This window comes from Lepidothrix coronata, unplaced genomic scaffold (assembly GCF_001604755.1).
Source record: "Lepidothrix coronata isolate B3197 unplaced genomic scaffold, Lepidothrix_coronata-1.0 Scaffold243, whole genome shotgun sequence".
Classification (NCBI taxonomy): Eukaryota; Metazoa; Chordata; class Aves; order Passeriformes; family Pipridae; genus Lepidothrix; species Lepidothrix coronata.
The window spans coordinates 178-15542 of NW_016690423.1; the positions used below are offsets into that span (position 1 = coordinate 178).

The 15365-nt window shown below is 46.3% G+C and overlaps 1 protein-coding gene across 1 annotated transcript; it reads right to left on the reverse strand.

The window, feature by feature from the left end:
• Positions 1–476: 476 nt before the first annotated feature.
• LOC108507171 (YEATS domain-containing protein 2-like) lies at positions 477–14983 on the reverse strand. The gene is made up of 9 exons (XM_017834866.1): positions 14944–14983; positions 14056–14168; positions 10957–11054; positions 10760–10852; positions 7491–7733; positions 5217–5332; positions 3836–3997; positions 2039–2150; positions 477–578 (listed from the first exon to the last, which is right to left on the reverse strand). The coding sequence occupies exons 2-9, from the start codon at positions 14153–14155 to the stop codon at positions 477–479; spliced, it is 1026 nt and encodes a 341-aa protein (XP_017690355.1). The 5' UTR covers positions 14156–14168; positions 14944–14983.
• Between the last annotated feature and the right edge of the window lie 382 nt (positions 14984–15365).

Consider the following 15365-nt stretch of genomic DNA (forward strand, 5'->3'; position numbering starts at 1 on the left):
CAGTACAACAAGGGGAGAACAATATCAAGACAACTTTGGGAATATAGCAAACTACAGGTTATTAATTCATTTATTTATTTTAAGAGTTCATTTTCCATTAAGGTACTGAGTCCTGTCAGACAGAGAAACTTAGAAGTACTTGGTATACTGCAAAATTTCAGCAGGATAGTTGAGTGATCCCTTTAACTTAAACTCTTTATGTGCGAGCTCTGCAGCACATTAGAATGCAAATCATAACATTTAGTACCAAAAGCTTCAAAAAGAATTAAAAATTAAAACTGCAGTACAAAGTTCTTTCTGAAAGAAGAGCTGAAACAGTCTCCCCTGAACCAGGAAGGGGAAAAAATTATTGTTGTCATGAGTAGTGACAAGGTGTCACAATCATTTCATCCAACAAGAGAGCAAAATCTACATTCTAGAAACTGCAAAATCAAATGGGTCTGACTCCTGTGCTTAGTCCTACGTGTCTTTTCTTTCTAAACATCCTTCAGGCACTCAAAGTACAACCTCCATCCCACGACCCTCTGACTCACCGTTTCTGCACCAAGTGTCTGCAGGCCTGTGTAGGTCCTGTCCAGCTGGGTAAAACAATACAATATATTAACCAGGACAAAGCAATATATTAGGTAGAATTTACAACACAAATTGTTTGAAAGGAGTTCAAACTGTGTAAGTTGAGCAGCAGCACATCCAATTTCTTAAGGCCACAGGGTCAGGAATCTGCATGCTGTGTTAAGTGTGCCTCTTCTGCAAAAAAAGTCAACCATGACCCAAAGCCCACACTAAAATAGGAAGGAGCAAAAAAGCTGAAAGGAAATGAGATTGTTGAGGAAATTTCAGTCTAAGAGAAGTCCTCAAGCAGTGCCCTTTTTCATTCCTCATCTCAATATAATGAAATAATAATGAGAAAAACTCAGAGATTTAAACTGACCAGCACAAAGGCTATGCTTATAGTTTTTGATTAAATAACTGTTCACACTGAGTATCAGCTGATAAAGAGGCATAACATCCCAGAGGCATCTGTTAAGACACCTACAGAGAGAAGCTGGGTTTGACAGGCTGCCAGCCATAAACAAGGGCTCAGCTCATCCATATCCACTCACAGCAGCCACAGGCTCAGCATGAACAGCAAAGGTTTGCTGATTTGAGCTCGTGTGCCAAGGACTGTCTCAGTTTTCTTCTGTAGGCTGGGCCTCCTTCACTGCCCATCACTGTTACCAATATCTCCCCAGGTTATATCTCCCCAAATATATTTTACTTATCATCTGCATTACATGTCCTTAAGTTGCAGGGGAATATTTTCAACCTCCTCTACTGTCTATATTTGGGGTTGCAACGAGGTATCTACATTAGCATGAAATTCATTAATGGAGGCAGAGTTTAAATAAAACTAATGCTGCTCAAAGCAACAGGAGACTAAACCAGCTCAGGACTTAAGTCTGCTAATGCCAGGGACTACTAATTAAAAGGAAAACAAGAGCAATGGCCTAGTTTTCCAGGACTGCTGCATACTATAAATCCGACTGAGTGCTGCAGGAGTGAGTGGGTTGGAAAAGAAAGCTCTTTTCAAAAGGAGCACAGACCAAATGGGGAATCTCAGCCCTCCCTGCCCACTCTAACAGGGATAATCACTAGCTGATGTGTGCAAGTGCTGAAGGAACAGAACAGACACAGCGGTCACTTTACCAACAGAAAGACAGCCCTGCAGCCCTGTCAGGTTTCAGCCAGTGAGAGCAGGATAAAAATCTCAAACTGTAGGGAAAAAAAAGCAGGTAAATGCTTTGCTGCTCTGAGTAGAATCAACTCCAGCTGCTGCAAGGCTGGGTTCCCTGGCTACTGCATTGAATCCAATATAGCCAAGGTAAGAGGCTTTCCTGGATCTTTTTTGATTCTCCAGCTCAACTGTTCATGTGAAAATAATCAGCAGGACACACACACAACACAAAGAGGCAGAAACACACACACAAGCGAAGCCTCTTTCAGGTTATGCAGGACAGCTCATTTAAATGCCTTTCTCTAAAGTATTTTGTTCAAATACCTTCAAATTGTGTATGATATCAATCCTCTTGTTCTGGCTATCCTTGAAGTGTATCTGTACTCTCACTGGAAATTCTCCCCAGCCTCTCCTGGTCAGGTGAAATGGAGGTTCTCTGGAAACAAACAGTGATTACATTTTGATGCAGAAGTGGTATAGATTTCATCTCCCTCTTTTTCAGAAAGCCCAAGACTGATTTTCTTGCAGACAACTAAAGCTATCTTCAGGCCTGCTATTCGCCACAAAGAGAATGCAATCACAGCAATGAGAATTTTATGGCTTTGGAAACTAGCTGAAAACATACTTTAACTTTACACAAGGGGACAGGGAAGAAAATGATAAAAAGCTGTTGGATGAGAGGCATAGGAAACAAGTGTCTTATTTTGAAAAGAAAAAAAGGCTGTGTTATGTCATATGTCAAATGAAAAATACTCTCTTCAAAAAACCCCAAGCCAGCCCCTAGGGCACAGCTGCAAGGTGAGCCTTCAGTGTAGCATTTTGCAATCACTTCCTTCTGTTCCCTATCGAGCAGAGAGAAAACACATGCTTCATATAACACCCAGAGAACAACATACAGACAACAAGGAAAAATTAACCACTGTCATTTTCCAAGCTGAAAAAGAGGTGTGTATTTATCTGTAACATTTACTGTTACTTTGTATTTCAGCTTGTTATTGTAAATCCCAAATGTAGTTTTGCAACAAAGCAAAATGGGAGAGGTTTACAGGCTGTTTTTAGTCCAGAACATTAATGTTCACTAAGATGACTGGGACTCTGACACCAGAAATCAATTAACCAGATGGGATTAAACCAGAAGACAAACAGCACTGACATCAGATACTGGAAACTGAGAAAAAAAGCACAAAAAGACAGCAGTCAAGTGTAATTTGGTTACACAGGAAACACAAAGAAGTTTGCTACATCCTGCCATCATAGAATCATAGAATCAGCTGGGTTGGAAAAGATCTCAGAGATCAAGTCCAACCCTTGATCCAACCCTGCTGTGGTTCCCAGACCATGGCACTGATGCCACATCCAGTCTCATCTTAAAAACCTCCAGGGATGGTGAATCCACCACTTCCCTGGGCAGCCCATTCCAATGCCTCATTACTCTCTCTGTAAAAAATTTCTTCCTAATATCCAACCTAAACCTCCCCTGGCACAGCTTGAGACCATGCCCTCTTGTCTTATTGCTGGCTGTCTGGGAGAAGAGATCAACCCCCACCTGGCTCCCCCCTCCTGTCAGGGAGTTGCAGAGAGTGAGGAGGTCTCCCCTGAGCCTCCTCTTCTCCAGGCTGAGCCCCCCCAGCTCCCTCAGCCTCTCCTCACAGCACTTGTGCTCCAGTCCCTTCCCCAGCCTCGTTGCTCTTCTCTGGACCTGCTCCAGCCCCTCAATGTCCTTCCTGAATTGAGGGGCCCAGAATTGGACACAGCACTCGAGGGGTGGCCTCATCAGTGCTGAGTCCAGGGGGACAATCACTTCTCTGGTCCTGCTGCCACACTGTTCCTGATACAGGCCAGGATGCACAAACCCAGATGAATAACATGAAATGCAACAACGGAATGATTTTTCTCAGAAGGAAATTAAAACAAAACAAACAAACAAAAAATACTGAACATGTTTGGCACATTTTCTACATAAAATGTACTATGTTGCAGTAAGCCAAGTCAAGCTAGAGGTTAAATACAGACATGGAATACTAAACCAGGAAAAGAAGTTGCTAACTTTCCAAGAAACTTGGCACTGTAAGCCTGGCAAGCATAAAGACTGGAATAGTGACTGGAATAATTCCTTTTTACCTCACTTCTACCAGGTCGTTAGGTTTGTAACTGGGATGGAGGAAGAACCAAACTTTCTTGACAAAATGATTTATGCTGGGTTCTCTCCGAGAGCCTCGAACGTACACCATCCATTTATGGGTTGACTGATCATTTTCTTCTCTCTTGTCAGGGGGAATGTACCTGGTAAAGAAAGTAAAAAAACAAACACAAGATAAAAATCCCAAATAGAAAAATACTGCAAAAAGCATTTCGGGAAAGTTTAGGCAAAAAAACTGGGGATGGTAAAATGCCTGTGGGAACCTTGCCCCCGTACAGTTCGCTTGTTCGTCCTTACTCTGACAGTTCATCCAGGAGCAGATACGGGTCCCAAAATCTACTCTACTCTTCTAACACATTTACTCAGTTTTAATGCACAATGGCCGTATGAAATTCACCTATTTAAACATTTGGTTCTTAATTGGGAAGACTTAATTTTAACATTCTACCACAGCCAGATTCCTTTTCCCATCCTGTTCTGAGATATCACAAGCAAAGCCACACCAGAACACATCAACAACTCTGCTATCATAAATACAATTCAGACAATAAAAACAATTATTCTTAGGAATTTTTAAGAAACTTCGGAGTCAATACAGGAATTTTTAAGAAACCTTGGAGTCAATACTTAGTTCTGGGTACAGCTTTAGGTAGATTTTCAAGATGCAAGTCTAAGACTAGGCTTTGTCAGCAAACGCCTGATACTTTCTATGCAAAAGACTGATTTGAGTAGTGCCAGCGTGGAGAGTTAAAACCTGGAATTGTCCATAGTTTCCTAAAATTAATGCCTTTCTTCACTAATTTCCTCAAAGTTCAAAAGTTATGTATATTTACCTGGAAATTTTAATAAATATATAAATAAAATCTGTAAAAATTAATTTATTCAGATTATTCTGGGCTGTCACAATTTTTCTCATTCTAGTCATTTAGTGCACTGGGGGGGGGTGTTTCTGTTTAATAAAACCCCCACACTATCCCTAGGGACACACTGAATTAACCAACTAATTCAATTAATCAACACACTGAATTAGGACAACTTGCTTTTCCAAATTTTCATGGGAAAGCTTCAGACTTCTAACCGATCAAAAAAGGCTGAAATACTTCCCTTGAGAGAAACAGATCTTAAAACCTCCCTATATATACATATATAAATAAAACAACTACTAAAACACCTGATCCTCCCACAGAAAAAAACAAACACCTCATGCAGACACCTGAGGAGAGCTGCCTTGGCTACAGTGATTATTTAGGGGCAACACCTTATGCTGTGACAGCCTAGCAATTTTATTTGCCTCCTAATTTTAACCTCCTATTCCATTTAATCCTGAAACAAAGGACCGTCCCTCAGGCTGTGGATACTAACTTGGAAACGTTGCCAACCACAATCGTTTTCTTCACATAAAGCCGTGAAGTTTCATCATTTGACAGTCCGGCATTTCGTTGTCCTGGTTTTTGAGAGCTTGAAACACCCGAACTGTCCTGAGGGTAGGGGAAGAAAAAAAAGGCAAACAAAAACCCAAACATTCCTCTTAAACATCATTTTGTTTGGTGCTAGAAATGTAAGGTGCTGTTAAAAAAAAACAACAACAGACCTTCATAAATGAAAGACCAACAACAAATCATCCCTAAAAATATCTGAATTGTTATCCAGATACATTTAAGCAACTCAGGCATGGAACAGTGCTATCCTACCTAGCCAGGAGCGCACGGCACAGCTTGACTGAGCGGACATTGTGCGACATCACATGGATCTGAGTCATGATTTCAGCTTGGCTTTCAAAAGCACTACCTCTGCACTATCTGAAAGAAACAGGCACTGCTAGAATGGCATCATGTTGGTCACTAATCAGAAAAAAAAAGGTAAATCTCCCACAAGTGGGTGCTGAAAATCTAAATCTTTCTCCTTCCCAGACTCTGCTGCTTTGAGGGACTCTGGTGTTGCTTCATGGTGAAGAGTCAAGGCTGGGCTTGAGACAGCAATTCAACTCAGCAGGGACAGCAGCAGCCACACCATGTCACTGACATCCAGGTGAACCTGCAAATCCACCACAATCCTTGGGGCACAATACAACCAGCAACCCTGTAACACAACCCCAGCTATTACTGGGGCCAAGGCCAAGACTCCCTGATATGACAATGATATGACCACCTACAGTGCCAACACAAATGGAACTGCTGTTTGCATGGGAACAAGAGGCTTTTCTACAACTCTCGGATAAAGCAGATGTCTGGAGAATAAGGGACTGCCATCCTCTAGTGACCAACAGAGCTGGAGCTGCAGCTTCCTGGAGCACACTCCACTGAGCTCTCCCCAGACGAGGGTCAGCATGGGGAGCAGTGGATTCACTAGGAACCATTAGCTCTCCTCTGTCAAGTCAGTCATGCCCCAAAGTGGAGCAAGAAGCCATGAAAGGCTGGGATGGCTCCTGCTCCTTAACACTCCCTCAGTCACCTCTGGGCCACAGGCTGCAGGTCGAAGATGTACCAACGCGCTACACCCAAGCAATGGAGCTGCTCCATCAATGCCCTCAGTGCAAGAAACAAGTTCTGTTGCTCTGGTGGTTTACGATGTAGGTGGGTCCACATTCCACAGGGTGTATCTGCCTTCTGGCACAGACCCCAAGCAGGGTTTCAGCAAACTGCAGCCCTGTTATCAGTGGTGTCACACTGTTCAGTGGAGGCAGAATCACTGCCCTTTCTCCCATGTATTACTACAACTTGCTCACCTGCAGAATGCAGCCAAATTCACTGAGATATACCCATCCCTTGGGTTAGGGGCTGTACTCGTCTCAGGCCTGACTGCTTAAATGAGGAAAGGAAATGGAAGAGTTTCATCTCACCTACTAAGGCACATTTCACCTGCAGACAGTGAGTGAGCCTCCTCCGTGGAGCTACCTGCAGTCAACAGGTGAAGCATTTGTGTGGCTGCACAGTGAGCCATAAAGGGAATGGATCCAGGTCAAAAATAACCCAGGAAAGAGCACAAGGGGAAAACAACAGAAGGTATGTTTAACCTGGGTCAGTCTGGTACAGTTGAGCAGTGATACTATGATGCAAAACAGCAAGCAGCACCCTAAAGAGAAAACCAACTCAAACTATGCACCCAGGCTCTACCAGCTCACACTCCCAGGGTGAGCTACTCCACCGGTGTTACTGTTTTCACTACAGGTTGCTGAGGAGGCCAAACCCTCCACTGGATCAACTGCTCTTGCAGTCCCCATCAGCACCCAGGGTCAGGCACTACTTCCTAAAAACACATCTTGCTCTTCTCTCCAGGCTCTGCCCTCCTGACCTGACTTCCATCCGTACAGCAAAACCCTTTGCTCAGGCTCTGAAGCACCTCCTAGCCCAGAGGCTACAACCAGAGAGCAGCAGACCTGTGCTGCCACCACTCTCCCTGCGGCCTGCTGAGCTCACTGCTGGGCAGGGCTGAGTTAAGAGGAGTTACCCACGTCACAGACACTTCAGGTGGCCTTACAGCAAAGCCAGGCTGAGGGAGTGGGAGCAAGCAGTTGGAGAGGGCAAGAAACAGATCTTCAGCAAGGTGGGTGAAAACATGAAGAGCTCCTGGTGCCAGCACCGAGTCCACAGAGCACACACCTCCAACAACTCAACCACCACTCGAGTTTTACTTTACCCGGCCAGAATTTCTGCTCTGTCTCTGGTCCAGGCTGTTTGCCAGCCGCTCCTCTGCGTCCAAGTTGCCATTGTCTTTGTCCAGGAGAAAGTCATTGTGCTGAGAGAGCGAGTCGCTCTCGGAGTGGTTGGCAGAGGGAGTGTCTGAGCCCTGGTTAGCTGGAGATGAGGATCTCGAGGGCGATTCCAAGAATTTCTTGATTGAAGGGTGATTAAGAATTGTCGCATCACATGACCTGGTGCCCTGCAGGAAGGAGGCAGATCTGGTCACTATACCCCTGCAGCCCAGATAAAAAAGGAGCTGCACCAGAAAAGAAAAAGTCAATGTATGAAGAAAGAGCAAATATTTAATCAGCTGCCCTGTAGGAAAAACATATGTTGCAGAAGATAAAAGCTTAAAATGGTTCTACACAAACAGCACTACAAATTGAATCTGTTCCCTTAGGCCTTTTGATCTCAGAAACCCATCAGGTTTTGGAAACGAAGACTGCAGCCTACTCAAATACCTACAATGCCCCTTTGTAAGTAACATCATCTCTTCCCATGCAGACACCTACACTCTCCCACCACACACAGGAAGGCCACAGCTGCCCAGCTCTTGCAGGCAATCAGGGTACTAAGTGCATCAGGCTCTATAGCTTTGATACTCACTGGCCGTCTTGTCAAAACCTGTGAGGCAAACTACACATATTAGCACCCTGCCTGCTCCCAAGGCTTAACAGAGGATAAACAATAATGTGCTTAGACAAGCTTGCAAACTTTCCTCAAAACGGACATCTTAGAGCTAATCTTAGATCCTCCTAAACCTGCAAGGGGGAGGACAAGGCGGGCAAGTGTTTACATCTCTTTATTTTTCTTCCTTAGATTGACAAAGGCCCTTTTCTTAAATCCTGAATTTGCTTTTAACCTCAGAAGTAGAATGAAAATACCCATCACTCAAAGCAAGTGTCCCTCAGTCACTTGTCCCAGCCACCAGTCCTCCCTGTCACCTTGGTTTGATGAAACCCCCCTGTCAGACAGACAGCCTTGCTCCAGCTCCTGAAGCCACACACACACCGGAGTGGCACTGACAGCTTTTCTGATAGGCAGTACCAGCTGAAAGAGGTTTCTTCCCTGCCCAAACCATCTGGATCAGCCAAGCTGGCACAATTATTCATGGGGAGGGGGCAGGTCACAAAGGAAAACAAATTAAGAAACTAACTTGGGATTTATTTGTTGCTTTGTTTATTATTGGTTTTGTTCTTTTTTTTTTTCTTTTCCTTTGCAGGTTTATTTTTCATCCATGTGAATTCCCTGATCCAAAATTCTGCCAACACGATGGAGGGGGTTGCATGGGGATAGACACCAGCACCACTACGGAGCAGCAGAACTGCCTTCAAGAGGTGGTAGCAGGAGTGGAGTTAAACATTGTCCCATCTTGGCTTTTAAAGGATCATTTGAGAACATTCTTTCCAACTGTCCCTTACACACACAAGTGAAGCAATTACCAACTCTCAGTTACCTGCTTATGAGAGTTATATCTGTACATCCAATGGTAGGGACACACGTCCAAAAAAAACCCAAAACCCAAACCACTACCAAGACCCTCTTCTTTTGCTTTACCTCTTGTCAAGTAAAGTGACCAACACCTTGTTCAGTAATTTGTGGGAAAACATAATAAACTGTAATCATGAGTCCTCATAAGCCTCAAAACTCAGCAGCACTGGGTTCCAGAATTGTTTTTATTTATGAGAACAGGTCAGGAATTTGCAAATCATCTTCCTAGAAGTTCTGAATGAAAGTACAAAGACTCCCATTCTTCCAGAAGGAGAAACAAGACAATCATTCCCTGTCGAGTCAAACATACACGAGCCACAATTAAAAACAGACAACAAAGAAAACTGAAACCAGCAACAATTTCAAAATGAGAAAGAAGTGATTTAGCCTGCATGCAAATCAGGACTTTCAGAAAAAATTAAAAATGCAATTGAAGATACAGCTATTGTAGCCATAATATCATAAATACTACTTGGAAAACTAAATAAAGCTAGGAGGTGCCAGTAAGTTTTGTGAATACTTCAAAACAATTACAAAATGTGTTATTTCTAGCAAGTGTGAAATTCAGCAGGGAAAAAAACAAACACCCTGCATGGCAGAGCAAGGGACAGTATAGCTCTTGTAGACACATGATAGCATTGGATAAAGGCACTTTCAAAGATCAGAACTTAGCTCACATTCTTCAGCTGCCCAGACAAAAATTAAGGGGGGCAGAGGGATCTCCAAGCCTCCCAATGCTTCCACAACTTTTTCCAATGCCTGTTGCTCAACTCAAGTTCATTGAGAGAAAAACAAGCTGAACTTTTTTCTTTTTACCCCACTCCAAGCCCTGTGGAAATCACAACAGGGAAACCAGGATCAGCACTGAGAGCCACTGCTTGGAAGAGAAATTCTTATGGGACTACAGTGAAACTCATGTTTGCAGCACCCATCTGCAACTTCCAAAAATCAACTCAGATCTTTACTGGAAATCAGATCAACTCCGTGAATTGAAAAGATAGTAATGAAATACCTACACTGGCAAGGAACTACATGGCATTTGGGAGCCTGCACAAGTCATGAACATGCTACAGTTAGCAGTCATTAAGGGCAGAGTGCTCAGAACTGGGCTTTAACTAAGAAAGTTTGAGGTTCTTTTAATCTTGTGAATTTTTAATCTCCCTGTAATATCTCCCTGATTTATATCTTGCTCTACTGCTGCCATCAGTCTGTTCATCAACCCTTCAACAGACTGGCTGCCAGGTTAAAGGGAAGATGGTTTCGTGGCACTGTCCAACCCTCTAAAAATCTTGAAATCTTGATTTTTTTTTTTTATTTTTTTTTCTTTCTTGAAAAGTTCCAAAACCCATCTGCTTCCACTCTCCTCCTGTGGAATGGGAAAGCATGTTCCCCATTTTTCAGGGCTTTGCAAGGACAAACTGTGCAGTGTCTGACAAGAAAGGTGCTGTCATGCAAAAACCGATGAAAAAAAATGCAGAGTATTTTAGAAACCAGAACCAGGAGATGCTGAATGACTTCTCAACTGCTCCCTGAAGGCTCCTCTTTGCCAAGTTCCTGAGGCCCAGCTGGTGGTGCACAGGTCTCCTCTCCCACTGGCACCCCACTTGCAGTTTGCATTCCCCCATTTTGTTAAATCACATCTCAAAAACAAACATCAGCTGAATAGCCAGTGAACTCTACATCTTTCTTTGCAAAAATCCCCCTTAGTCTTATTGTTCCCAGAGTAATTTTTACCTCTCCAGCTTTAAGGAGACCAGCAGATGCGTAATAGTTGGCGACAATACAGGCACGCAGCTTGTCCATCATCCTTCTGGCTTCGATCAGGCGCTACCAAAAGAAGAGGTGACATACAGTAAAAATAACCACTGCAGCCATCACCAAACCCCCATACACCAGCATCTTAGGTACTGATAGGAACAAAACCTTTATACCTGATCTATAACTTCGATTTCATGTTCTTTACTCTTCATTTCGACAGCAAACTGTTCTTTTATAATAGTCTCAATCTTCTGCACGGTAACATCTCGAGCTGTAGGAGGCCACACATGGAAAATAAAGAAGAATGAAGTATTTACACTTCTATTTTTGAGGCTCTATTTGAAAACAGAAAGATCAGAGATCACTACGGAGTGAGAAGTGAAGGGATAATAAGTTCAGCACACACACAGAAAAAGGGAAGGATCATTTTCCTGCAAAAGAAAGTTATTTGCCTTAACAAAAACCACATGTATCCTTAAAAGCTGGCTTATGTAGAGAGCTGTTTTTTCCTTTTTAGGTCTGAGATGACAAATAGCAGAAAATGGGAAGAACAGGACCAGTTTGTTTACTTCTGTCTCAGTGAAGCTGTAAACAGTAAGAGGAAAACTCCAAACTGCCACGGCCAAGTGCAGTTACCGCTGTGATTGCGCAGGAACGAGTGGGAACACCAGGGATGTTTTTCTGCTCTCCTTGGCCAGATTCACATCCAGGAAATTTACACCACATCACGCAGCAATAATGAGGCAAACCCATACTTCAGCACTGGCACGAAGTGCAGCCTCCTCTGGAGTGCCTACAAACCATTTATTACTCATAAAGGAAACTATATTATCAAAAGCTGGTCTATCTCTTACAAAATCCCCTTCCAGCACAGCAGTCAAAAAAATTTAGCCTTTCAGCAGGAGTTTACTGACCTCAGTGGAAAGTATGTAGTTTAAGATTTCAAACTGGGCAAATACCTAACAGCAAATTAGTGGCTAAGAATGAAATTGGCACATTATTGTATTTTTCTAGGACATGTATACATAGGAAGAACTGTTCTTTTCGCTCTACACATACCATAGCTTTTAATGTTGCCCTTCCTTTGTCATCTCCATTACCCCTCAAGGGGGTTCAAACAAGAACTATTTTTATCAAGCTCTAAGTAAGAATCTGGCAAAGCAAGAATTAACACTTCTAGAATAAAGCCTGGAAAAGGTGCTCCAGCTTGTGCCAGAAATACAGTGACTCCACTGCAAAGTAGATCAGAGAAACAGCCTGGGCTTCTCTGGAAAAATTTCACATTGCTTCTACATGGAATAGAATGCAACAGCACCAAGACTTTGGCTTGAGCTTCAGAGTAAGCATATGTTTTCCTAAGAGGTATGTATCTGTTTGAAGAGGTTTCTAATATCCCAATAGAAAGAGTAAAGAAATCAAAAGCAAGTCAAAACCTTGCTGGTATGTTCCAGACAGCATACATAACTGTACTGTCTAATAAGGTACCTACAACAGAAGTGAGACAACTGATACCTCTATATGCAACAGGGGTATCCTAAGTATTTTTACTTATTTCCACATACCTATATATATACACTTATATATTCTAGGATCAGCAGTAGTTCAAGCCCACATTAAAACAGAATTACATTGGAATCTGTATGACTAAGGCAAAATTAAAAAGCAGAGGGATATAATTTACCTCCAGCCATGCCTAGGAAATTCACATGTAAGGCTACACTTAAAATAAACCTAAACAGATGAAGTTATGAGATGTATGGTTCAGATGGGGACAACTCCATCTCTTCCCTGAGACATGATGCCATGCCACACCAACATTATGACAATTAAAGCACTTTAGGATTTGTGGTTATATTAGGCTTTTAAGGACACTTTATTTTCGTATTTTGCCCAGCTTGTGTCAACCACAGTCCCTCATTAAGACTGTTAGTGAAATTTGTATACTTCAGGAATTGAAAGCTGGAGATCTTCCATGAGAGGAAGAAAGAAGCCAATTTGGAGGAACCACCTGAACAGAAAGTTCACTTTGGCAAGGACAGTTTTCCAGGGCCCTAAGACTTTGCCTGCTTGTTATCAAGACTTTCTGAAGAAGTTGCTTCAGAAGCAGATTTAAAATCCCATCTGCAGTCCCTGGGACACTTCAGAACAGAGGGTGGTGACTTCTGGCAGCCAGACAGGGCAGGCAGCTGGGAGTGGTGACACAGCCACACACAGCACAGCTGCACTGGGCCCCACTGTGAGGGCCCCTGCCCCACGTGGCAGACAGGACCTGACTAGCAACACATTCACTTCAGAGTTCAGACTCCTCAGACCTGACCAGCTGTATACCATCCTCCAAAACATCACCCACGAAGCCATCATCTGTCCCTCTCCAACTGGCAGCTCTGGCACCCTGCTCTATTCCTGGATCATCTTCAGATCCCACAGCCAGCCTCGGTTTTCTCACCTCCCTGTTCGTCAGCTCTTCCCATCATGATCCTCTCACTAGCTGTGCTATGCCAAAAATCACTGGTCTACTCCCTGTCCCCGGGGCAAGAAGCTCCACTCTCATTTGCCCAGAGAGGACTGCAACCTGTCCCAGGCACTCTGCCAACAGGCTGGTTTCCAAAGCATATCTAATCGTGCCAAATGCAAACCTACTCATCCAGCTACTCTCTCCACTACACTTCTTTGTCCCCATCTCCTTTAGTCAGGTTCCTCTTCCTCCCCTCTTGCATGTTTCAAGGCCCCTTCCTTCTCCCTAACTTATCCCTTCTACACTGCTCCTTTCCATTTTATCTGCCTGCTCTTGCAAACATTTGTCATCTTCCAAGAGCCAGTCTGTGTACTGCAGGGTCATGGATTTTTCCCCTCCCCAGGCTGTACTGCAACCTGCACATCCCCCAAAACATAAACAAATTGCCAATCCTTCCAAGAGCAGACTTCAACTGCAAAATAGATATACAGGCTGCAGCACAACTCAGCATGGGAAGGTGCACTGTCAAATACTTCAGCAAGCAGCAGGAACCAAAGTACATGGCTGGGACCTTGGAGAGCTCGTGCTCCAGCTTCTATCACACACCAAAGGCTGCATCCTCACACTTTATTTATGGTTCAGATAGCAGGTAGGGATGACTACACATACGGCACATCTTCATTTGGCTACACAGAGGTATCACTACTTGCCTTGCTCAACGTCTGCCCTTTGGCCCCTTAGCTCCTGCCCCAGCCCTTTCCTGAAGGTTTGTGGACAGCATGCACATCCACAGCGTTTCCAGCTCCACAGCTCCTACCTGACTGTTCGGCTGCTTTGTGCCGCTTGTTGGGATGTGTGATGGTGATCTCCTCATAGTCGGGGTCCTTCTCTGCGATCACTCTCTTGATCCCAGACATGTTCTCTACTCCACTGACAGGAAAAATAAAAGCATTAGCGTTACCCATAGTGACCTTCTGGGCAAACTTCAACCTCTCGCCTCGTGCGGGGAGGCCTGTGGTGCACCCGCAGGAGGGGGGGCAACTCCTTCCCCAGGGGCTGGAGATCATCCCACAGCTGCACAGGGGAGCTGGTACGTTCTGTACAGCCCAGAGCTTCAAACGCCTCCCGGGCCCTGCGGTTCCCGACGGGCCGGGTGCCCGCATCCTCAGCGGGGCTGCAGCGGTACAGGGCCCCCGTGCCCCGCTGCCCATGAGGGGCAAAGAGACCCTGCTCGGGATCCCGAGACTCCGGGAGAGACAGGGCTCACTCCGCACAGGCACCCCCGCCGCTGGAAGGGGGAACTCGGGCACCCCAAGCACACGGGGAGAGCCCAGGATGCCCCAGCACCAGCAGAGCTACCCCGCTCCCCGCCGCGGGGTCACACACCGGCCGTGCCCCGCCGAGAACCGCCTAACGCGGGCCACGACCCTTCCCGTGAGGGGGCAGTGCGTCCCGCCGGGGCGGGAAGGGCGCGGGGCAGGACCCGCGGCCGCGAAGCCGGGCCGACGCCGCCGCGGGGCACGGTGTGAGTTTCAGAGGTGTCCGGGGTGACGGCGGTGGCGGTGCCGCCGCGGGGCGCGGAGGGCGGAGCGCTGCCCGCGGCCAGTCCCACGTGCGGCGGCGCCGCTCCCCTCCCCCGCCGCGCACACAAAGCCGCCGCCGCGGCCGCGCTCCCGCCCCGCGCCGCTCCCGCCCCGCCGCTCACCCGCGCTCCGCCACTGCCCGGCCCCGCCGCCCGCACCGGCCGCCCCCGCCCGCCGCGCCCGCGCCGCCCCGGGCGCTCAGCGCCGGCCCCCGCGGGGCCGTCCCGCCGCCGCCGCCGCCATGAGCGCAGGGCCGAGCGCCGCCCTCGCCGCCGGGGCGGGCCCGCGCAGGCGGGCAGCGCGCGGGGGGCGGTGCCGGGCCGTGAGGGGCCGTGAGGGGCCGCACCTGCTCCCGCGGGCAGGGGCTGCCTCTCGCAGCACCGCGGGGGCAGAGGGCGGCGCGGGGGGCGCGGAGCTACCTCAGGGAAGGGGTCGAGCCGGGCCCGTGGCGCTGTGGGGGCCCGGCCGCGCCGGTCCCGCCGCGGGCGAGGAGCGGGCTGTGGGCAGGGCAAGGCTCGCCCGCGGCACCTCGGGGACCGAGATG